Source organism: Oncorhynchus nerka, linkage group LG4 (assembly GCF_034236695.1).
Source record: "Oncorhynchus nerka isolate Pitt River linkage group LG4, Oner_Uvic_2.0, whole genome shotgun sequence".
Classification (NCBI taxonomy): Eukaryota; Metazoa; Chordata; class Actinopteri; order Salmoniformes; family Salmonidae; genus Oncorhynchus; species Oncorhynchus nerka.
The window spans coordinates 41,408,467-41,433,547 of NC_088399.1; the positions used below are offsets into that span (position 1 = coordinate 41,408,467).

General features: G+C 43.8%; 1 protein-coding gene across 3 annotated transcripts; it reads right to left on the reverse strand.

Annotated features, from left to right (window-relative positions):
• Window positions 1-1,444: 1,444 nt before the first annotated feature.
• LOC115124814 (coronin-1C-A-like) lies at window positions 1,445-23,334 on the reverse strand. 3 transcript variants are annotated; one of them, XM_065017540.1, is made up of 12 exons: window positions 18,803-18,970; window positions 15,357-15,454; window positions 11,337-11,536; window positions 6,993-7,115; window positions 4,643-4,772; window positions 4,271-4,452; window positions 4,002-4,121; window positions 3,775-3,879; window positions 3,414-3,559; window positions 3,204-3,261; window positions 2,765-3,010; window positions 1,445-2,545 (listed from the first exon to the last, which is right to left on the reverse strand). In XM_065017540.1, the coding sequence occupies exons 3-12, from the start codon at window positions 11,532-11,534 to the stop codon at window positions 2,426-2,428; spliced, it is 1,428 nt and encodes a 475-aa protein (XP_064873612.1). In that variant the 5' UTR covers window positions 11,535-11,536; window positions 15,357-15,454; window positions 18,803-18,970; the 3' UTR covers window positions 1,445-2,425. The 3 variants fall into 3 exon arrangements, with proteins under 3 accessions (XP_064873612.1, XP_029510164.2, XP_029510171.1); XM_029654304.2 differs by lacking the exons at window positions 15,357-15,454; window positions 18,803-18,970 and adding an exon at window positions 20,404-23,334; XM_029654311.2 differs by lacking the exon at window positions 15,357-15,454 and having other exon boundaries at window positions 18,803-18,969.
• Between the last annotated feature and the right edge of the window lie 1,747 nt (window positions 23,335-25,081).

Here is a 25,081-nt window from a genome sequence, read left to right on the forward strand (position 1 = left end):
CCATTAATACAGGTAACGAGTGGAGGACAGAGGAGCCTCTTCAAGAAGTTACAGGTCTGTGAGAGCCAGAAATCTTGCTTGTTTGTACGTGACCAAATACTTATTTATCACCATAATTTGCAAATAAATTAATTAAAAATCCTACAATGTGATTTTCTGTCATAGTTGAAGTGTACCTATGATGAAAATTACAGGCCTCTCATCTTTTTAAGTGGGAGAACTTGCACAATTGGTGGCTGACTAAATACCTTTTTGCCCCACTGTATAGTAACCAAAAGTATGTGGTAGGTAACATGTCCCCAAAAAAACAAGTTCCCATCTGACTACCCAAATCCACTTCGTCCTCGAACTCCCATCCTTACGCTTTTATCCTTTCATCTAACGTACAAAGTCCCCTTAGTCCACCTTCATCCCCTCATCCACCCACTGGTTCCGTGTCTGTCTGGCTGTCAGACAAAGCCCCTCTGACCCCATTCCCTTCCCATTCTGTCTGATGAGAACAGCCCCAACCAGAACCACAGGAGATGCAGCCTGTCTGGACAGGAAGCCAGGAGAACCCCTACTCTATGCTTTTGATGTTTTTACACCGTCTCTGTTGTCGGAACAAAGGATCTTATGATTGCACTGAGACTAGTTATTGGATCTTGAATTCTGGATGTCTTGTTTAATGAGAATTTCAGTTTCTATGTCATTATCAAACAAATGTTTGATAATACCATTGTATCATTTCAGTGCCCTCCGTAATTTAGGCTCTGTACTCCAACACTTTGGATTGAAATGATACAATGCCTATGTTAAAGTGACGACCGTCACCTTTAATTTGAGGGTATTTTCATCCTTACTGGGTGAATTGTTTAGAAATTACAGCACTTTTTGTACATAGTCCCCCCCATTTTAGGGGACCAAAAGTATTGAGACAAATTCACTTCTATTTCTATTAAAGTAGGCAAAAGTCTAGTATTTGGTCCCATATTCCTAACAATGATTACATCAAGTTTGCGACTTTACACATTTGTTAGATGCATTTACTGTTTGTTTTGGTTGCGTTTCAGATTATTCTGTGTCCAATTGAAATGAATGGTAAATAATGTATTGTGTGATTTTGGAGTCACTTTCATTGTAAGAATAGAATGTTTCTCAACACTTCTACATTAACGTAGATGCTACCATGATTACGGATAGCCCTGAATGAATCGGCTAGAAGTGAGAAAGTTAAACGGACACATATCTCCCCCAAAAAAATGCTAACCTCACATTATTGAAACGGTGAGAGGTTAGCATGTCTTGGGAGTATGATATTAGCATAATGGTTTCTAAAATCCCACTTGATCTGTCTTGCATCAGACTCCGCACTGCTCTGCCTGTTTCAGTGTGTGGATCATTTCATTGCAGGCCAGGAAAACATACAGAGGAGAAAGGACAGAAGGAGAAGTTAGTGCAAAGAAAGAATTGAAGGGATTTATTGTGGAGAAGACATGTGCATGAGTAAAATCTTTATTGCATGCACAGAACTATATGTCAAAGGTTTGAGTGAAACAAGTGCTGAGAGTGGTCCTTTCCAAATGCCACAACATGCACCGGAGAGGGGACCTCAGATTGACCCCTAATACCAGCCACAGCGCGATGGAGGCACCACTACACTTACACAACATTTACACCAGCGAGAGCTGCAGTTTACCCCAATGCCTCCAGACACCGCCACAGTTCAAATCTATACCCAGAAGAGCAGAAGCTAAAAGTATGATCAGAAGCACTTCCTTCACATTCAGTGACCTGATGCTTAATACAAGCAGTTGGCTTGGCAAAAAAAAAAAAAGAATGCAGATTTATTTTGTCTTTCTTTTGCAACAGTAACAGCTATAGTTGGTTTGAAAATAATTATTATCTTTGACTAAATTATTCTATGATAGTATAGTCTGTAACTGGAATGCACAACAGGAGAGAAGACACAAAAATCTAAAATGTAAAAGTGGTGCATGAACCACACACACACCATTTCAATTTGGCAGCACAAAAATCAAGGGAATATGGCAATACTGATGGTTACATACAACTGTTGAGAGTATGGCATTAAGTAAAAACTTCACATAAGAATGTTCTTGACCACAATTTAAAACAATAACAAAATGGTAAGACTTTCCATTCAACAAAAAAATTGCAGATATTTAAATGCGTTTCATCCCCAGTAAAAAGTGGACTATGAATTGCAACAGTTTTTTCTCTAGTTTTTTTTTTTAGAGGAAAGTGTGAGGGTAGGCATGATGAGGAAAAAAAAAAAGTTCATCTTGGAATGCGTGCTTGGGATCGTCGCTGGGAAGATGCCAAGCGGAATTGATGAAGCCGAATTCTACAATTTTGCCAGTGGCTGGCCCCGCACACTTGATTCTCTCCCAACCAATGAATGGTCCTGAGCGGTGGTCGAGTCTTAGATGGCAACCTTGGAGATCTGGTCCTCCAGTTTGGCAATTCGGCGGTCCTGTAGGGTGACAAGGTCTCTGAGCGACTTGACTTCTCGCAGTAGCTCCTCCAGTTTCCCTTCATTTTGCTGTGATAAAGCAGAGAAAGAACTACAAGTTAAAAAATGACAAGAGACATCGTCACAAACCATCTAATGGCTAAAATGATTTAATATCGATCTTTGAGATCCAAATCTAGTCACTGATTTATTTAGTTTACCTTAATACATCTTGACTGTTGCCAGTGTTACAGTACAGTTTTATTCACTATGTTGTTGTTGTTACGGTAACTGTCCAGTCCTACTCACTGTACAGGGATGTGGAGAGGCCTTGCTCTGGGCAGGTGAGGTGTTCTCTGCTTTCTTGGCTAGCTTGCCCTCCAGGACATTGGACTTCTTGACCACCTTGAGGTCACGGTTCTTTCCGGGGACATAGCCGTTTTTCAGGGAGATCAGGATAGGCTCACCGTTCTTCCCATCAAACCAGTCCTCTGCCTCGATGGCACAGTCTGGTCCCGCTGTGTCCGGGTAAAGGTCATCCTGGAACAGGTCCGACTGTACGCATGTGCGTGGGGGATGGCGAGAGAGACGTAATGGTATCAGTTAGGATTGTACTCTAGTCAGTGGTGGACTGTAATCGATTCTTAATATTGCCCACATCTGAAAGACAATTTCACTCTTTTTTTATAGCGTCAATATCTTTCAACTTTAAAAATAATTAGTCAAAGAGTAAAAGGAAGAGACAAACCTTTCGGGGGACTGTCATGATGATTGGTTCACACTTTCTCTCATGTAGTTTATAAAACCTGCAAGGGAAATAGATCAAATATGATGAGGATGTACAGCTGTGGGAATCAAAGGCATTGGGACTGTTCTCTCAAATAGCGCAACAAGCCCTCCCTCTAGTGGACGAAAGGAGAAGGTCTCAAAGCCATCTTTCTAAGTGTATGGTTGTTACCTGGCAATCTCGCACTTATTGACGTCCAGTCCACGTTTGGGCATGTACCCCATACCCCTCTGGGGCTCCTTGCTGGAGAAGGTGTTGAGGTAGTGCACGAACGGAGCCTCGTCTGTGATCTCAAAGTACCGGATGCTACTGTCACCCTGAACAGAGACGAGAGCTTACTGAGAAAACCCGAGCGATACTTTGCCGCTGCACTTTAACAGTGTCAGGTTCATAGAAAACGACAAATCCTCCCAGAAAGACAGACGTCACACTAATCCGCCATCCAGATGGGAAACTATTGGTGCTATCGGGTCTGGGGGATGAGACAGGGATTTAGGAAATACATGACATCTAACAAGCATATCATCCTCACCTTCCCACACAGGTACACCACATTGGTGTCTGCGTCGTAGAAAGGCAGCAACACTCCATTACTGGTGTCCAGTTCATGGACTGATATTGGTTCCTCCATGCTTTTCTGTTAACACAATAAATACATTTCATGTGCTTAGTTAGATAAGTGGCTAGATAAGGATATGTGCATCTATGAGCGTATGAACGTCTATGTGTGTGTGTGTGTCTGGTTGGGAGGTGACGTACAGGGTTCCAGAGGGCTAGCTGCCGCTCGCTCATGCGGCTGAAGCCGGTGGTGAAGATGTTTCCGTCAGCCAGGAAGATGGCTCTCATAGGCCGTGCTCCATCGTGGGCCTTGTCCTTCTCCTGAAAAGACACGGCACATCTGTCAGAGAGGATCGTATGTTTGAGCACCAATAACACGTCTCGGTAGGAGGGTGTGTATGCGTTTGTGAATGAGTATGAAAGAGAAGAGCGCATATCAAGCCAACCCCCAGAGTCCCCAGCCCACACACCGCCACAATCTTCTCCTTGCGGGGATCGATTACGCGGATCTTCTTGTCCTTGCAGGCGGTGCAGATGAGGGCCCCGTTGCGGCTCCAGCAGGCGCTGAAGATGACGTCAGGGTGCATGTCCTCCAGCTGGATCATGGCCTCGCCCGTCCCCACGTTCCAGATGATGATCAGGTTGTCACAGCCTGGAAGGACAGACACAAACAAACTACAGTCAGAATCCATATGCCTCTGTCTCAGAGCAGAGTGCAGTCCTACAGTAGAGTGGAAAATATAGAAGAGGCCTTGTATTCTCAGAGCTGATGTGACAAATGTACTTCATGCTGAACATGCCACACTCCTTGTGTGAGATTAGAGTGTCAAAGCGGTCTTTACCTGCACTCATGAGGACGTTCCGGGCCGTGGGGTGCCAGGTGACGATGCCCACCCTCTTGGAGTGTCCCTCCAACACCACCACAGGCTCAGCCAGCGGGGTGACCAGCCCATTCTCTGGGATCTGCCACACCTGGAGACACAGAGATTAAGTTAGTCATGATGCCATTAGCTTCTACTTGTCTTTAGCGATTTTCTCATTTTTAACTATGGAGACAAACAGACTAAAAGGTATACTACACAGCCAACCTGACAGGTATATAAAATCAAGGACACAGCCATGCAATCAATCTCCATAAACAAACATTGGCAGTAGAATGGCCCGTACTAAAGAGTTCAGTGACTTTCAACATGGAATCGTCATAGGATGCCACTTTTCCAATAAAGTTAGTTCATCAAATTTCTGCCCTGGCCAACTGTAAGTGCTGTTATTGTGAAGTGGAAACTTATAGGAGCAACAACGGCTCAGGCGCGAAGTGGTAGGCCACACAAGCTCACAGAACGGGACCGGCGAGTGCTGTCTATCCTCGGTTGCAACACTCACTACAGAATTGCGAACTACTACTAGAAGCAACGTCAGCACAAGAACTGCTCGTCGGGAGTTTCATGAAATGGGTTACCATGGCCGAGCAGACACACAGAAGCCTAAGATCACCATGTCCAATGCCAAGCGTCAGCTGGAGTGATGTAAAACTCACCTCCATTGGACTCTGGAGCAGTGGAAACGCATACTCTAGAGTGATTCATCATGCTTCACCATCTGGCAGTCCGACTTGGCAGATGCCAGGAGAACGCTACCTGCCCGAATGCACTGTGCCAACTGTAAAGTTTGGTGGAGGAGGAAGAATGGCCTTGGACTGTTCGTGGTTTGGGTTCAGCCCCTTAATTCCAGAGAAGGGAAATCTTAACTCTATAGCATACAATGACATTCGAGATGATTCTGTGCTATCAACTTTGTGGTAACAGCTTGGGGAAGGACCTTTCCCGTTTTAATGTGACAATGCCCCTGGGCACAAAGCGAGGTTCATACAGAAATGGTTTGTCGAGATCAGTGTGGATGAATTTAATTGGCCTGCACAGAGCCCTGACCTCAACCCCATCAAACACCTTTGAGATGAATTGGAAAATCGACTGCGAGCCAGGCCTAATCACACAACATCAGTGCCCGACCTCACTAATGCTTTTGTGGCTGAATGGAAGCAAGTTCCTGCACATGAACTTGAACGCAGTTTGGCCATGACATCGTGATCTGTTTTTGTTACCAAATTTCTCTCCCCAATTTCGATCTTGTCTCATTGCTGCAACTCCCCAATGGGCTTGGGAGGCGCAGGTCAAGTAATGTGTCCTCCAAAACTCGCCAAACCTTAACACCCACTCGCCTAACCCGGGAAGCCAGCTGCACTAACGTGTTGGAGTAAACACCATTCACCTGACGACAGAGGTCAGCCTGCAGGTGCCCGGCCCACCACAAGGAGTCGCTAGAGCGCAATGAGCCAAGAAAAGACCCCCCGCACAAACCCTCCCCTAACCCATAAGACGCTGGGCCAATTGTGCGTCGCTCTACGGGACTCCCAATCACGGCCTGTTGTGATCCATCCCGGGATCGAACACGGGTCTGTAGTGACGCCTCTAGCACTGCGATACAGTGCCTCAGACCACTGCGCCACTCGGGAGGCTCCGATCAGCAATTTCTATTGGAGAATCAGTTTCTAGGCATCTTCATACAATCTTTGATGTGCTTGTCTAATGTTACCAGGATGTGCTAACAGTGTTTAGTCTAAAGGTGGCAGCAGAGAGCTGATGGGGACAACACACCCTTTGTTCAGAAACAAGGAAGGGAGAGGAATAAGGCCTACGTAACACTTCATGTTTCAGAGAGCAGACCTTTCTACAATGTTCTTGTATTCCATCTTTAAGGTCTATCGTATCATATAAAATACATTCAATTAGATCAAATATTGTACGGACCACTCAGTGGACTTATCAGTCTCTTGCTACAGGCGAGACCAAATAAGGACGCGAGACATACTGACAGGATGACCTCACCGCCCCACCATTTCCATAAGGCTGGGGTTCTGATTACGCTATGACACATGCTTTGTGTATAGAGCACACCATGGAGGTTAACGTTGCAGCACAGACAGACAGGGTTTTTGATCCCATATGAATCTCAGGTCTTTCGCAGAGATGTCACCGAGTTCCCTGCAAAATAATCTACAGGGATTGACAAGCTTGACTTCACAAGATGCACACAAGGCGTCCAAGCGTGCAGTAGGTAGGTAGGTAACATTGAACATAGTGTCACAGCGACACCATTCGGACGATGTCAGCAGTGAAAACTAGATGTACGTACCATGACCGTGCAGTCCTCGGAGCCGCTGGCGATGACATGGTCATTGTGAGGGCACCAGTCGATGTCCAGGACAGGTCCCGTATGACCACATACTGTTGGGTAGGCCTTGTCTATGCGACCCGTCTGGAGAGAGAAAGGAGGAGGTTTGGTATGATTGCTGGAGATCAGTAACAAAGGACGGGGAGAAACTGAACCCCCTCAAACCTACTGGCAAAGACCAAGGGTTGACTTGTGAAGGAGATCGAAATACAGCGTTAGGCTGAAGGACATACTCCTCTCCCTGTGAGACAGACCATTTATTGTTGTTACTGTATGTCTGGCATTTCTAAGCTATTACTTTCAGCACCATTCATCATCTTTACTATCATCAAATCCCCAAGGCAGGATTATACGTGGTCGTTTACAAACTCCGCAGGCTAACGTTCCTAAAGAAAATACCGTTCATCCAATCAGAGGGCCTCTAGATGACATGAGCAACCTGGGGGTCAGCGTATGACCTCTGCCGTCAACTGGATCAATGAGTGATGAGGACCCACTTATTTCGCTCAGCTCCTCTGTCTTTGGGTTAATCCAGGCTGACACCGACTCTGTGCATGGCAGGACTGAGGCCTCAGTGACGTCACGAAAGGGCTGTGTGAGAAACTGGTTCTCCTATTTACAACTAGCCTGGTCCTGGACTACGGCTGTTACTGACCTCAGCATTTTAAAAAAATACCACACTGATAAAGAAATTTGTCCCCACCCCCACCAAGAGTAATCGCTATGGCAAGGTATAGGGCTAGAGAGGTCTGCATTCTCGTTAATGATTCATTAAGTCTGCAGCTATGTTGATATTTTTTCAGTGTTTCTCTCAATCAGCCATTAATACTAAATAGAAATATCAGGCTCTCAAAACTCCTAATTATGAGATGCTGGAATTGGAGAAGCAATTTAATCACCGGTCTGACCCCCTGGGGCCTAACTGGCACTCCCTGTCTGCCATTACTGCTGTTGTCACGGTAACAACATGCCAGGAGGAGTGGGAACAGCAGCCAGTAAGTTCATATTCACAACATAGCCTATCATACAGATCAAGGAGGGAGGGATAGTTTGGGTTTGTTGACTGAGTATCTTCACTAATTAGACTCCCCATACACAGGCCTCTCTCTCAGGGGAAATGCAGATCAGTTCCAGAACAAGACACCGGTAACAGTCACGTTTCCAGTAGGGCTGGGAATGTCCAGGGACATCACGATACGAGGTGTATTGCGATTCTATATGTATTTTGATTCAATACTGCAATTTTATTGCAATTTGATGCTCCAAAGATATTGCTCACCATGTCTACTGCAGAGGGACAAAATAGCCATGAGTAAAACGTGTTTTGACCACACGGACATAAAATTGCTGAAAACATGTTGGCTCACCACTTAAAAAGATGGATAACAAGCTAGAGAAGAAATACCAGAGTTTTGGCGCAGGAACAGCCGACTAGGGCTAGCTAACGTTAGCGGGTTTTTTTAATAGAGAATTGATACTACTGAAGCCATAGAATTGATATATTAGTCAAATAACATTGCTATACTTTTCTGTATACATTTTCCCCCAATCACTGATTTCCAGTGTAGGTTGACATCTGACCATTATATAGGCTACTGCTACATGAGGGATAGACAGACGGGAGGTAAGTGATATTACAGCAGATGTTTGAGAACACACTCACACTCAAAGGGAGATGTATTTTATTTTACAAGACACAGCCAGGGAGTTACATATTCACTCAAACAATCATCTCCGTTCTATGGATTATACAGTCCAATTGTTGTGAATAATGGTGTTTGGAGACATGCGTTGCTGAACTCGTGAATCTGACTCTAAGTCGAAAATCTGTAATCTGTCGAAAAACTGGCTGAAATGCCAGAATCTCGTAGTGCCCCTTTAAGCAATGTAGCAGTTACCAGTCTCTTTAAGGGGGGGGGGGGGGGGTGAAGGAAATATGATAATGTAAACTAATTAACCAAGTGGACTAGAATAATTGCATTCCATCCAGTACTCTAGGGTCAGTGAGGCAAGTGTAACAAGAGGGCGTGAAAGCATGTAATGCAAATGCCTTTAGAACAACCATACTGATTCAAATAGATGTGTGATTGATTGCTTGTCTATGGTGTTTGTTACTATAAGCGGCTGGCACGGTTTCCAAATGCTAACGTTTTAGCATTTGTGGCACAAATCCCATTCAAGTCATGGGACCGATATTAGCATTTTTAGCCAATCATGTTTAATCATGCGTTACACAGGCAGCTGAATTCTGATTTTTTTCTTCACTAATTGGTCTTTTGATAAGTCAGATCAGCTCTGAAAAAGATCTGAGGTGATCGGTCAAACGACTAATTATTGGGGGAAAATATCAGAATTGGGCTGCTTGTGTATATGTAGCACAGGTGACTTTTGTGAGCTTCACAATCAATTTCAGATACTTTCTGATTTTTTGGACATGATGCGAAAAATGTGAATATTGGTCCCATGAATGGGATTTGTGCCACAAATGCTAAAACCAGGGGTAAGAAACAATCCCATGACTGAAACTTAAGTCGATCTCAGATCGATTGTCTGGGGCCAAGTTAACCTCCCCTTTAATGTAAGAAAGTTATGACCATTATGCATTTTGGGGAAGAGGATCATTTTGTACATGTATTAAACTGGGAGTTGACCAATTCACGTCCCCTGCTCAGGGGGTCCGGGATGCTCCCGGGGATCATTTTGTACATGTATTAAACTGGGAGTTGACCAATTCCAGTCCCCTGCTCAGGGGGTCCGGGATGCTCCCGGGGATCATTTTGTACATGTATTAAACTGGGAGTTGACCAATTCCAGTCCCCTGCTCAGGGGGTCCGGGATGCTCCCGGGGATCATTTTTATGTAGAAGGACTGAGTTCTGGTGAAGGTCAGTTCTGGTGAAGGTCAGTTCTGGTGAAGGTCAGTTCGGGTGAAGGTCAGTTCTGGTGAAGGTCAGTTCTGGTGACTTTTTAAGAAGGACATTCTACTCCAAAATGTATGAAAATAAAATGATGCTGATCGAAAATATAATTTCCACCTCCAGAAAAGAGCCCAATAAGATGTCGGTAAAAATTGTGTATAAATTATTAAAACATATTAGACCAGATGTCGCATAGAACACACAACAACAAGTCGACTAGGTAAACAATTCTACTATGAGGACGTCTGATTTAGTTTTAATAACATTACATGGCAAAAATAGAAACACTGGAAAGTGATAAAGTATAGGCTTTGAATTACTTTGCCAGCAGCTACAGTAGGCAACACAGCGCTGTTTGAGTTGTGCGCTGCAGTAGTGCGCATGTTACACTATTTCACCCCCCCAAGACGTTTTATTGCTGTCATACCTTGTCCATAGACTGTTTACACAGGGCAAGGGAACTAAATGTCATTTTGTAATTTGGGTGAACTGTCCCTTTAAACTCAAACATGTTTTCCTGAGCAAATACTGCAAATTGATATGTGATTACAACATCAATATGACACTCTTCAATGTAAGTGATTCTGCTTTATATATTTGAATGTAGAGTTTGCCCCTACATTTTTAACACCCATGTCCCAGAATCCTCTAGGCAACACACATTTCCATCAGCCAATCGGGAGAGAGACAGGAAATGGTCCTGTAGGCAGCCTGACATGCAAAGTGCTGGACTTCCATATATGGTCAAATCTGCTGACAGCAGCAGCAGCAAGCTCTTGGGTACTGAATAGAGGGAGGGGAGAGCAAGAGAGGAGTGGAGACAGACAATTGCTGTTGGCTGTTCACACAACTCCCCTATACACATGCACACACACCGGCTCTCTTGTCACACTGATCAATCCCGGGCATAGGAAGCTTCTTTCAAATTCAATTTTCTTTCACCAAATTTAAACCACCTAGACATTTGACCTAAAAACCATTCAGCGTGTAGCACTATTGTCCAGAAGTTGTTGGTCTTCCATAGGGTCAGAAAACCTGAAAGAGGTGGGCGAGCCATTTTGCAGTAAGATACTACAGCGCACCCTCACGTTCTGTATACATTGTTGGACCAACAGATTGGCATATACATATCCGGAATAGTAAAATATCATTGTAATCTAATTTAGTTGAAATGATAGGAATGAGCCATTTCAAGAAAGACCTCTGCAAAGACTCTCAGTAATCAAATCCTTAGGAAATAACAAATAATCCAAATCATACTGAAACAGAACGGAGCGACTGAATGTAACTAATACTGAGATAGGCCAACAGTGAGAGGAAGTGTTCCAAGAGCAATGAGACAGGAGGAGCCACGACGCTGCCTGGTTGGCCGACAGTGACACACTCACCTTAAGCAGAGGGAGGACGAGGAAGGCTCCGCCCCCACTGGCCTCGATGATGATGGCGACAAATTTGGGGTTGACGGCACAGAAGGAGCTGTCCCACGTGACCCGGGAGACGCGGATGTCGTCATAGCACTGGTCGTTCTTCACTGCCTGGCCAAAGACATGACGGAACTTACTCGCTCGCACCACTCGCCTGAACATATCTGTCATCAGGAGGAGAGACAGGGAGAGAGGGAGAGATGTCAGACAGATGCTAGAACGGGGTTACTAATTAATCTCTTATGGACAGACGCACGTTACATAAATGGTATCATAGCGTCTGTCAGACTGTGGGATGCGATGATGAACAATGAACTTTGTTCCGGTTGGGAAATTTGGCCCATAGACATGACTGAAATTTGGCTTCTGTTTAGGGGGGGGAGGACTTTGCTAGTCTCGTTAGTATCTTTCCTCAAATCTCCCCCAGAACTTAATCAAGATACTTTTGTATATATAATTATATATATAATTAGTGAATTTGTTTATTTCAGCCACGCCCGTTGCTGACAGGTGTATAAAATCTCCATAGACAAACATTGGCAGTAGAATGGCCTTACTGAAGAGCTCAGTGACTTTCAACGTGGCACCGTCATAGGATGCCACCTTTCCAACAAGTCAGTTTGTCAAATATCTGCCCTGCTAAAGCTGCAAGTGCGGTTATTGTGAAGTGGAAACGTCTAGAAGCAACAACAGCTCAGCCGCGAAGTGGTAGGCCACACAAGCTCACTACCGAATTCCAAACGGTTTCTGGAAGCAACGTTGGCACATTAACTGTTTGTCGGGAGCTTCATGAAATGGGGTTCCATGTACGAGCAGCCGCACACAAGCCGCACGTAATGCCAAGCTTTGGCTGGAGTGGTGTAAAGGTCACTGCCTTTGGACTCTGGAGCAGTGGAAACGCGTTCTCTGGAGTGACGAATCACGCTTCACCATCTGGCAGTCCGATGAACGAATCGGAGTTTCGCGGATGCCAGGAGAACGCTACCTTTCCGAATACATAGTGCCAACTGTAAAGTTTGGTGAAGGAGAAATAATGGGCTGGGGCTGTTGTTCATGGTTCAGGCTACTGTCGGCTCCTTAGTTCCAGTGAAGGGAAATCTTAACACTACAAGATAAAATGACATTCTAGATGATTCGTTTCCAACTTTGTGGCAGCAAAGGGGGGGACCAACTCCATATTAATGCCCATGATTTTGGAATGAGATGTTCGATGAACAGGTGTCCACATGCGTTTGGTCATGTAGTGAATATACAAATATAAAACTTCACATTCTCTTTAGACACACTCTACACTGAAAACAAATATTGGTGTGGTCACTGCCCAAACTAAGGCTCAGTTGATGTGAAGCCACTCCAGGACATGGTCATTGACTCGGACATAACGTTAGAGTTATCCCCATCTCTGCCTCAAATGGAAGAACACAGCTTATCTAAACTGGATCAAGCCTAAATGGCAGAGCTGGCTCCCAGTCAGAATAGAGGCAGACTTTTACATGTCTACTTTTCTGTGCATCTGATCAAATGAGGTGATGGCTGAGTTTGTGTGTATGAACTATGAACCTAGAAAGCATTAGCCTAATATGTATTTTGAGAAAACTTTGCATCTCATCCACCGCCCTTCTTATTAGCCTACTTAGGCAGCCTTTATTCACATTGCCCAATGTTCACTTTGGCAAGCTCATGTTGGTGTAAGCTGGCCACAAACAATGTCCCACGAGAGCTCTGTCTAGCTAGCGTATAGCTCTGTTTCCATAACAACAATGATAGGTTCCCATCACGCCTCACAGGGAGCAGGCTCCCATCAGAAGAGCTGACTGACCCTGCTGCAGGAAGAGCTTAATCAATTACGGGTTAGCATCAAAGGCTTCCTTGTGTCTCCCATAGCCACCAACAGAATGCGGTGCATAGCCACAGTACAGTACTGTGAAATCAGCCAGGGCTGAGCCAGGACAGGCAGTAATAGAACTGATGCTTATGGGCTATGTTCCACTCAGGGCCTTTAGCTCAGACTCCCTGAGACCTTTCACGTCATCAAGTATCACAAGCAGAGTGCACTAAAACGTTGTACTTGACACCCCCTTGACCTGGTGGATAATCTTGAGGAGATACTGTGTGCAGTTGGCATTCTTGCCAACATGCCACCTAGGCCGAAACTCACTATTGCTGGCAATTGGCATTCAATGAATTTTGATCCTCCCACCATCCTTCATATGGGATGTTGTTTTTTGATGACTGATGGTTTCCTGCTTAGTTTCCTTCACAGGAAGTGGATGCAGAAGTTGTATCTTTCCTTTAGCCCATATAGTGGTCACAATGTGCATGGTTGACAGTGATAATAGACCAGGCTATAAGAATAGGCATGCCAGTCAGTCATTCTATGTACTTGCAGTAGTAACTCATAGTCTACTACCTTCAACATCTATTCAGAATATTCACTGATGACCTCGCAATCTCGCAAGGACTGCCAGAATGTAGTAAATAGCCTATCATTTGACCTGACATAAGCACTGGACATAATCTCATAGATTGTTGTTAGGAGCTCTGGGCTCCGTATTTTGAATGGTAGGACAGACAGAAACAGTCCTGATCTTAATAACACAGAAGTCGTCCCTGTGGTGAAAGAGACGGATGAAAGTCAGTAAACTACATGCTGAGGGAGGAGATGGCCTGTCAGTCAAGGTCATTTTCATTATATAAGGAGCTGGTACATGTGTCGCTGGACCGTCCGCTCTCTCACACACACACACACACACACACACACACAGGTGTGAATGACAGCTAGAGCTACGGCGTTTACATTCTTCTTCTGACTGAGATCAACCAAGCCTGTCTAAGGTCAATGGGTTTGCATCTTTTTGATGAAATGGGGCCAGTGACAGAAACATCTGCATCTACAGTGGGCTCCAAAATTACTGGCACCCTTGACTGGCAATGCACAAACAATGCTTAAACAAATATAAACAATATAAGTATAGAGATAAACTCAAAATACCAACATGTGAGAAATACTGTACTTTATTAATGTTTCAATGGAACCAACCAAAATAATTGATTGATTTTTAATTAAAAATCAATGTCCTCCAAATCAAGGTTTCACAATTAATGGCACCCTTAAAGATTTTTATAAATAACATCTACCAAAATGAAACCACAAATTAAATTCCACTTATTTAAGTGTATCTAAGTCTTAAGGAACTATACTGAGCCATTACATCCCTTCCTGTTTCACTAGGGTATAAAAAGGAGGTAACACACATGCAATATCCCTTTGTCATCCAACACCATGAAGAAAACAAAAGAACTAGCAGTTCAAAAAGAGACAAATGGTCATAGACCTTCATAAATCTGGTAATGGCTACAAGAGGATCCACAAACGATTGAATATACCAATGAGCACAGTCAGGGCAATTATTAGAAAATTCAAAAGATATGGAAAAGTTGAAAACCTCAAGGGTAGAGGACGCAAATGCATTTTTCCCCCCAGGATAGGGAGGAGGATAGTGAGAGAAGCAACAAAATCCCCAAGAATCACTGTGAAAGAATTGCAGGCCTTGGTGCCGTCTTGGGGTCACCAGGTTTCAAAAAGTACCATCAGACACCACCTCACAGGCTCTTTGGAAGGGTTGCCAGAAGAAAGACGCATCTGTGTCTTGGGGTCAGAAGTAAGCGCTTTGAGTTTGCCAAACGTCATTTAAATTATGACTGGAAGTGCTCTGGTCATATACAGCATCGGCATGTTTGGCGTCGAAACAGAGATGCATACAAGGAGAGGCACCTCATACCCACGGTGAAATATGGAGGGGGGTCATTGATGTTTTGGGGCTGTTTTAATTCCAGAGGTCCAGGGGCACTGGCTAAGACTGATGGCATAATGAAATCCACCAAGTATCAGGTAATTTTGGCTGACAATCTGGTCGTCTCTGCCAGAAGGCTGGGACTTGGCCGTAAGTGGACTTTCCAACAAGACAATGACCTGAAACATACCTCAAGATCCACACAGAAATGGTTCTGTGACAACAAAATCAAAGTTCTGCCATGGCCATCTCAGTCGCCGGACCTCAATCCAATGGAAAACCTGTGGGCTGAGTGGAAGAGGGCAGTTGATAAGCGCAAACCCAAGAATGTGAAGGATCTGGAGAGGATCTGCATAGAGGAATGGTCCAAAATCTCTCCAAATATGTTCCTTAACCTTGTCAAACATTAAAGGAAAAAGACTCCATGCTGTTATTCTTGCCAGAGGTGGTTGCACTAAGTACTAAATGAGGAGTGACAATAATTATGAAACCTTGATTTTGGTTACATTTATTTTGTATTAAATAATTGAATGATTTTGGTTGGTTCCATTGAAACATTAATAAAGTACAGTATTTCTCACATATTGGTATTTGGAGTTTCTCTCTATAATTATATTGTTTATATTTTTTAAAAGTATTAATTGTGCATTGCCAGTCAGGGGTAGAGGTCGACCGATTTATCGGAAGTTTTCACAACAATCGGAAATCTGTATTTTTGGGCCCCGATTTTCCGATGTTAATTTTTTTACACCTTTATTTAATTAGGAAAGTCAGTTAAGAACACATTCTTATTTTCAATGACGGCCTAGGAACAGTGGGTTAACTGCCTTGTTCAGGGGCAGAGCGACAGATTTTCACCTTGTCAGCTCGGGGGATCCAATCTTGCAGCCTTAACTAGTCCAACACAATAACGACCTGCCTCTCTCTCGTTGCACTCCACAAGGAGGCTGCCTGTTACGCGAATGCAGTAAGCCAAGGTAAGTTACTAGCTAGAATTAAACTTATCTTATAAAAAACAATCAATCATAATCACTAGTTAACTACACATGGTTGATGATATTACTAGAAATGATCTAGCGTGTCCTGCGTTGCATATAATCTGACTGAGCATACAAGTATCTGACTGAGCGGTGGTAGGCAGAAGCAGGCGCGTAAACATGAATTCAAACAGCACTTTCGTGTGTTTTGCCAGCAGCTCTTCGTGGTGCGTCAAGCATTGTGCTGTTTATGACTTCAAGCCTATCAACTCCCGAGATGAGGCTCGTGTAACCGAAGTGAAATGGCTAGCTAGTTAGCGCGCGCTAATTGTCGTTGTGTTGCTGGTTCGAGCGGGACAGAAGCTATACTGTTACACTGGCAATACTAAAGTGCCTATAAGAACATCCAATAGTCAAAGGTTAATGAAATACAAATGGTATAGAGGGAAATAGTCCTATAATAACTACAACCTAAAACTTCTTACCTGGGAATATTGAAGACTTATGTTAAAAGGAACCACCAGCTTTCATATGTTCTCATGTTCTGAGCAAGGAACTGAAACGTTAGCTTTCTTACATGGCACATATTTTACATGGAACATATTGCACTTTTACTTTCTTCTCCAACACTTTGTTTTTGCATTATTTAAACCAAATTGAACATGTTTCATTATTTACTTGAGGCTAAATAGATTTTCTTGATGTATTATATTAAGTTAAAATAAGTGTTCATTCAGTATTGTTGTAATTGTCATTATTACAAATAAATAAATAAAAATCGGCCCATTAATCGGTATCGGCTTTATGGTCCTCCAATAATCGGAATCGGCGTTGAAAAATCATAAATCGGTCGACCTCTAGTCAGGGGTGCCAGTAATTTGAGCCCACTGTATAGCAACACTATATTTGCTATAAATCATATTAGCCTACACATAGGCTATCCTTAATTTGTCCTGAATGGACTCTCCTAGTCACACATCGATCTCCTTTGAAGCGGGAACAGGCATTAGCACAGCAAGGCCATCTCTCCTGGGTCAAATACTCTCCTGGGTCGAAGCCTTGGGTACAGGACATACGCTATATGACCACAGCCTGCATCACTACAACCGCACGATGCAGCCAGAGAAGGACATGCAGGGTTTGACAAACAGAACATTTCGTTCCATTACTAGTTTCAGCCCTAATGATTCATTCTGGAAAGGCTCTCCTCTCACACACATGAACCATTCAACAAGATGTGCTCCATGCCTCGCATGCCTAATTTCTCTCAACACAATGACCTACTTTACAGAGAGCAGCATGGCACAAAACGGACTGAGTCTGGGGTAGCACCACTCCAACTTAAAGATCATACCCATATGAACCTTTGGTCTACGTCCTCCTTTTACTGAGTGTATGGCATCTTTCACTGTAGTTCAATTAGAGATATGGAATCACAGTCTTCTTCTTACAGAGTTAGTTGCAGCTGTAACTGGAATGGAAGGGTCATACATAAATCCTTACTATACACAACATACAGCATTGACAGTTATGTCAGCAACTTTTAGACTCATACATACTCTGCTGCTAAACAGAAGTCAATCATATATGTCGGTCCTGTGTGGCTCAGTTGGTAGAGCATGGTGGCCATGGATCACCCTTACAAAAATAAATGCATGGATGACTGATAGATGAATGAATGTCCAACTTCACCCATAGAAACTGATCCATCAACATGCAATAACCCTGTAGCTTAAATTCCCTGCCTTCTCTGGAAAATAACTACTCCACTAGAGCAAGCAAAAGTGACATGACCAATAATGCAAACCATTTGCTATTGTAGGTGCTATGTATTGTGAGGTCGACTTCAGGACACATTATAACGAAAATATTTCATTCGTGTTCAAAAATGATTAAAATGTTGGTCAGACTAAGGTATGCCATATGCTTATTTTTCGGTTAAGAACAGTTGAGGTGCAGTAGACAGACTGATAACTATAGTCTTGGATTGAAATGTGACAACCCCACCAGTGGCATCTATAAAACGTTTATGGCCTAGCTAGCTATTAGACTAGGCATCATTGATGCCTATCATTGGACACATCATTGTCTGCCAGAGTATGTAGCTAGGTAGCTAAGCAATGTAGTTAGCTATTAGCTAGATGGCTGGGTCCTGTAGGCTGCCGTCATCTCCATGCATGTCTCCGATTAATACAGGTTATTGATGATTGATCAGAGTAGACATTTAAGTACAGTGTATTAATAAACCAACACATTTGATCATAGTCATTATATAGTAGGCTACTCTTCATTCTATAATCTAAAGGTGGACAATAGCCATGCATTGTGTGGCAGGCAAAAATGCTAGCTACTTCCTTATGTGCAATTCATTAGCAATAATTTCCAAAGGCAGCTCCCCACCCGGGAGGACAAATTTGCGGTTAATAATGACTTGCTACAGCGGTGTCTAGTAAATGAATGACAAAGATGTTTAGGAATTTACATGAAGATGCTACCGTCTAGAATTTGGAGCATAGACCACCGTCAGTGAGCTATTATGACGCAAGTGCAGATTTTATTCATGGCTCTGGCTGTTCCCATTCAAAACGGTGCACAGCCGGGTAGGCTAGCTAGCAGCAAGGATGTTTACTGCAAATACAGGACAGTCCATTTTCCTTACCTCCTAAATCTATGCGAAATTTTCCGTGAACACGAGGTAATCAATCTGAAAACATGAATATGGTAGTTTAGCCCTCGTCCGTTAAGATTTTTCCCTTGTTACACTCGTTCAGCCGTTCGAGTATTCTTTCCCTCCAGACTGCAATTCCATGAACCGGAAGCAACGCCCTGTTTCATCCCCGCCTCTTCCATATGAGGCATTATAGGAATCCCATATCGGAGAGAAATCAATTGTCTCATTTATATGATAAAGATACTCTTTTAATAAAAAAATATTTTTTTCTCCACTGAAAAGTATTAATGGGTCTATGAAAGCATCACCAACACTGCTATACAAGTAGGCCTATAATAAAAAGACAACAAGGCCTAGATCATGGTCGTTTTGGAGGAACAATGCCAATGGTCTCAGAAATGAGTGAGTATTTGCTGTAGACAACCTGTACATGCAACCAGTATGAAATGTCACACACTCAGCCTAATTAACTTTTTAATTGACACGCCCATGCAACTGCATAGCCCTGCTAGATTGGACATAGCCTACAGTTAAACTCCAAGGCACAGTCAAAACCAACAGCAAAAGAATGTGTACAATAATGTGCCAACACTCAGCTTTCTTATGTTTAGTGCGCCTGCAGGTGGTGATTCTGAGAACTGCAGGGCAGGCAGTTCCAAATGTCTCCATTCATGCTATCCTGCTTACCACATCTCTCAGATGTTTGCTCCAAGCCAACCTGTACCTTATTTATTTTCATTGTAAGAGTCAGCTACTTATTAGGCACTATTGCCAACCCTCAAACATGTGGTTCTATGTACAGTGTGGCTGAACCAAACGGCATGACTAACACATTCTAACAGTACATAGTTTCAATGGGCTAGTGTGTGTCATTGACTCAAAGGCAGACTGCAATCTGGCAAAAATGGCTTCTTTACAACTCAGGTTCCTCACGTGTGTGTGTGGCTGTGTGTGTGTGGGTGAGAGAGAGAGAGAGACACACACCAACTAGAGTGAGCGAGCAAGAGGGAGGGAGGGAGAGAGAGTACATCACTGGGGCTGAACTCCCTGCCATCCAGGACTTCTATACCAGGACGTGTCAGAGGAAGGCCCTAAAAATTGTCAAAGACTCCAGCCATCCAAGTCATAGAAGCAGTACCGATGCATCAAGTCTGGAACCAACAGTGAACAGCTTTAACCCCCAAGCATTAAATAGTTAACCAATAGCTATAGCATTGACCCTTTTGACTCACCACATACACTAACACTGCTACTACTGTTTATCTATCCTGTTTCCTAGTCACTTTATCCCTACCTACTGTGTACGTACATATTGAATCTACCTCGATTACCTCGTACCCCTGCACATCGACTCGGTACTGGTACTCCGTGCATATAGCCAAGTTATCGTTGCTCATTGTGTATTTATTCCTTGTGTTATTATTTTTCTATTTATTCTCTTTTTTTCTCTCTGCATTTCTGGGAAGGGCCCGCAATTAAGAATTTCACTGTTGGTCTATACTTGTTGTTTACAAAGCATGTTACAAATGACATTTGATATGAGGGAGACATATAAACAGAGAGAACATTGATCCAAAGCACCTTCTTACCTTTTTTGAGTTCAGGCTCTGGTGGTTTTTCAGCAGGCTTCTTAGTGACATCAAAGGCCTTCTTCATCTGTGATACTTTCAGGCTCTGGCCCTGGCCTACAGCCCCGGCAATGGACATGGCCGTGAGCGGTTTTGCCCGGTCTGCATGTCTGATCATGGACTTGGCTGCAAGGGGTTTTGTCCAGTCTGCATGCCTGATTCTCTGGTGCATCCGGTTAGTCTCCTTTATGAGCTCAGCCACAGGCCTGTATGTCTCAGTTTCATGCTCAGACACAGTATCACGATAACGCTGCTCAACAAGACCACTATGGATATCTATACGGTCACTGTGGTCAAAGTTCTTCCAACGGACATCTGTGCTGACAGTGTCAGCAGGGGGTTCAGGGTCATCATCATCATCACATTTCATTCTCTTACACAAGGCCTGCTCTAGTTCTCGTATCTCCTCGTCATCTGAAGGACAAGTTATGTCTTCTGAGATTGCAACCGTTTCTAATAGAACAAATGGCTTTTGGGGCTTTTTTGGTACAGGAGGCGGTGGACCTTTGAATTTAGCCTGCTTTTCCAAAAAAGGTTGTCCATCCAACATGTCAAGTTGTTTTGGTTCTTCCTCTTCTGCAGCACGTTTGACCATTTGTGCCCAAGCATCAAAATCTATGATATTTCTATACTTTTCCTCTCTAGTTGGTGTCCTTTGTCGTTGTGAAAAATCAAAATTATCTGGCGTGTACATGTTGGATGGTACAGTATAAGCAGCACCTGTGTTGTCCCATAACACACACATGTCCTGAGGAGCTGTGGCACAAGCATTTTCTTTGTTGACTTGATGTGAATGTCTCCTCTTCTTCTTCTTCTTCTTCTCCTCCTCCTTGTGGTAATCATCATCACATATCTTCTGCTCATCCAAGCAGCAGGTTTTTGCAGCTGGAATCTTAACGAAGGGATTTTGGGGCTTTTTTGGGACAGGTGGAGGAGGCCCCTTTGGTTTAAGCCTCTCCCCTGAAAAATAAGGATCTATAGAGGCACCTGAGGTCACTTTGTCCTCTGTCTGAGTGAAATCCATACTGTTGTTTTGTTGTGTTGGCAATGTGCTCTCCATTTCCCTCTCAGGCAGAATGTGAATGATGGGTGGTGGGGTGATGACAGCAATGTAACAGACAGGCTGGCTCTCCATCTGCATGCTAACAACCTGCCTCTGCCCATCACTGTCCTCTAAAGTTGGCACAGACAGAGGAGGTAAGGGAATCACATTGCATTGTTCTAATGAGCATGAGGACAAGGCAGTTATGAGTTGTGGCATCTTGGGGACAGAGCAGGAGAGGACATTAACTTTGACCTGTTTTTTAGACATAGAGGCAGCTGATAGGATGTTTGTTCCTCTACCAGTCGTTAAATTAACAGTCTCATCAGAAAGGGATGTTTTGGCATTCTCAGTAACACTCAGAATCTGAATTGGTGAGGGAGATATGACTGCATTCTGAAGTACTGGCTCTTTCTCTACCTTCACAGAAGAACAACTACCAGCAAGTTCTTCCTTAGCATCATGTAAAACAGCCTCAGTCTTACTCTGAGACTGTTCAGCAGCTAAATGTTCATATTTGGTGATGGAGATGCATGTATCCGTGGATGGGGATACTTCTTTTGCTTTTCCAGTAGAAGTTTCAGTTTGCTGTTGTAAGGAGACATTACCACAATGGCTCTCTACATTATCGAACTGTTGAATGGATTTCCCACTTTTGTCTGTACCTTTGGCCTTAGGCCTTGGTGGAGGCTGAGGAGGATTTGGTGTGTCAAGATGTCCTGGGACACATGCGGAAGATGCCCTGAGTACTTCAGGTTCGCACCGATTTGACTCACAAGCCTCAAACCTGTGGTCTGTGACACAGTCTCTCTTTACCTCCCTCCTCTGCATGTCTTTCACCTGTGGATGCTCATCTGTGGCTGTGGCCTTCCTCTCTTTTTCAGTTTGTGAACCACTCTTAACAGGATCTGTCGTCTCCGGCTTCGTTTTTGTGTTGAGCGTGGTTAATGCTTCTGTTTTCTCATCAAGTTCTTCCTCTATATTCCAAAGGACCAAATCCTCATGAGTGCAGTCTTTTTCTTCAGGGGATTTATTATATATATCATTTGGCTTGGAATTGGCATGGGTTAATTCAATACTCAAGAGAGCTGGTTTCTTGCCTTGAATGCCCGTTTTGAGCTCACAAGTCGCAGTCTTTCCCGCCTCATTCTCTGTCATAGCTTTGACAGCTTCAGTTCGTTCAGCCTTCTTCGGGCGACATATGATGCCTGCAGGTTCAGCCAAATGTGGATCCGCTCTTTCTGAACATTCTGTGTGTGAAGATAGGGTATGTGCATTGCAACCACTGCTACCATTACCGTAAAGAACAAAATAAGTGTTTACAGTGCTGCTCGTAACCTCATCCCGTGTTACTTGTTGCAAACTCTGTGTTTTGCTTGTTTCATCACCCAAAGATGAGGCTTTTTGTGAGGTCTTCTTACTGGATTCCTGGTGTTTTTTTCCTGAAGACCTCTGAAGTCTGTCCTCACTGAGCCTCTGATCATCCACAGCAGAAGAAACGTTCCTCTTTGGATCAGTAGGCGACGTTGTAGGGTCTTGAGGTTTATCCACAACAGCGGCAGAAGTCGTATCCTCATTCACTATTCTATTTACAGAGAGTGGTTTAATTTCCTTCTCTTTGTCCCTGATTTTAGAGGTCACGCTCCTCACATCAGACGATAACCACGATTCATCCTTCTCCAGAAGTACGAAGTCCTCCTCGGTAGCCTCTGAGATCACTAAGTCCTCTGTGTTAGACATATCTGTCGTATCCTCTGTATCTGAGTCGCTGTGCCAACCGCCAGCCAGAGATTTACTCCTCACTTGGCCTTCCATTGTATTTGCCCTTTTCTTACTACCCGCAGCTTTATTCTGTGATTTGGGCTCTGAGTGCTGTGTGCTCCTCTCAGAGTTCAGGACACTTTCTGGCTTCTCTATATCATATGTGACAGCCCTGCCTTCTCTGTCCCCTCCCTCGTTCCCTCCCCCCGCAGTCAAGGGGCTCTGTTCCTCACCTAGAGAGGTGCTCATTGGCCCCTCACTGAGGGTGTCTGTCAAGGCCGGGGTGGCAGTGAGCTCATCGCCTCCCTGCTCACTGGTCAGGCTGCTGCTGACACTCAGTCCCTCTGTTTTCCCATAGCTCCCAGTCCCACCGCTACTGCTACCACTGCCCTGTTCACCGGGCTCCGACTGCTGTCCTCCATTGGAGGCATTTGTTGAAACTCCCTCCTTTTCTGACACTTTGTTCAGTTTCTGACCCATTGGTTATTGTAGTTGTTTTCTCTCTAAAAGGAAGAGAGAGATACATGTCAAGACACAGCAGTGGTCAAGGAATTACTCAGTGTACAGTAGCATTCTGCTTGCCCATCTCTTAATTTGACATAAGGCCTAGGGCCAAGCCTCTCGATCTCTTACTATCTCACCCCCGACCTTTCTAGATTTCTATATATAGAATAGGAAATATATATATATATATATATATATATATATATATATATATATATATATATATATAACTCTCTCTTTCCCTCTGAAATCCCACCACTCTCTCCAGTGGACTCACTCTCTCCTCATTCTGTCCTGCTGGAATGTTGTGGCGCTATAATTAAAGTGGCTCTCACTGCCGCCAGTGAGTCACAGGGCCAAAAGGGAAACAGGACAACTGGGATAATAGAATCAGCCAGCAGCCAGGTGCCAAGGTCAAAGACTGAGGGCTGTTTGGAACGTGAACCGAACAAAACCAATGTTAATTTCCCATTGAAAATATATCTATTAAGCATATTGACATACAGTGCCTTGCGAAAGTATTCGGCCCCCTTGAACTTTGCGACCTTTTGCCACATTTCAGGCTTCAAACATAAAGATATAAAACTGTATTTTTTTGTGAAGAATCAACAACAAGTGGGACACAATCATGAAGTGGAACGACATTTATTGGATATTTCAAACTTTTTTAACAAATCAAAAACTGAAAAATTGGGCGTGCAAAATTATTCAGCCCCTTTACTTTCAGTGCAGCAAACTCTCTCCAGAAGTTCAGTGAGGATCTCTGAATGATCCAATGTTGACCTAAATGACTAATGATGATAAATACAATCCACCTGTGTGTAATCAAGTCTCCGTATAAATGCACCTGCACTGTGATAGTCTCAGAGGTCCGTTAAAAGCGCAGAGAGCATCATGAAGAACAAGGAACACACCAGGCAGGTCAGAGATACTGTTGTGAAGAAGTTTAAAGCCGGATATGGATACAAAATGATTTCCCAAGCTTTAAACATCCCAAGGAGCACTGTGCAAGCGATAATATTGAAATGGAAGGAGTATCAGACCACTGCAAATCTACCAAGACCTGGCCGTCCCTCTAAACTTTCAGCTCATACAAGGAGAAGACTGATCAGAGATGCAGCCAAGAGGCCCATGATCACTCTGGATGAACTGCAGAGATCTACAGCTGAGGTGGGAGACTCTGTCCATAGGACAACAATCAGTCGTATATTGCACAAATCTGGCCTTTATGGAAGAGTGGCAAGAAGAAAGCCATTTCTTAAAGATATCCATAAAAAGTGTTGTTTAAAGTTTGCCACAAGCCACCTGGGAGACACACCAAACATGTGGAAG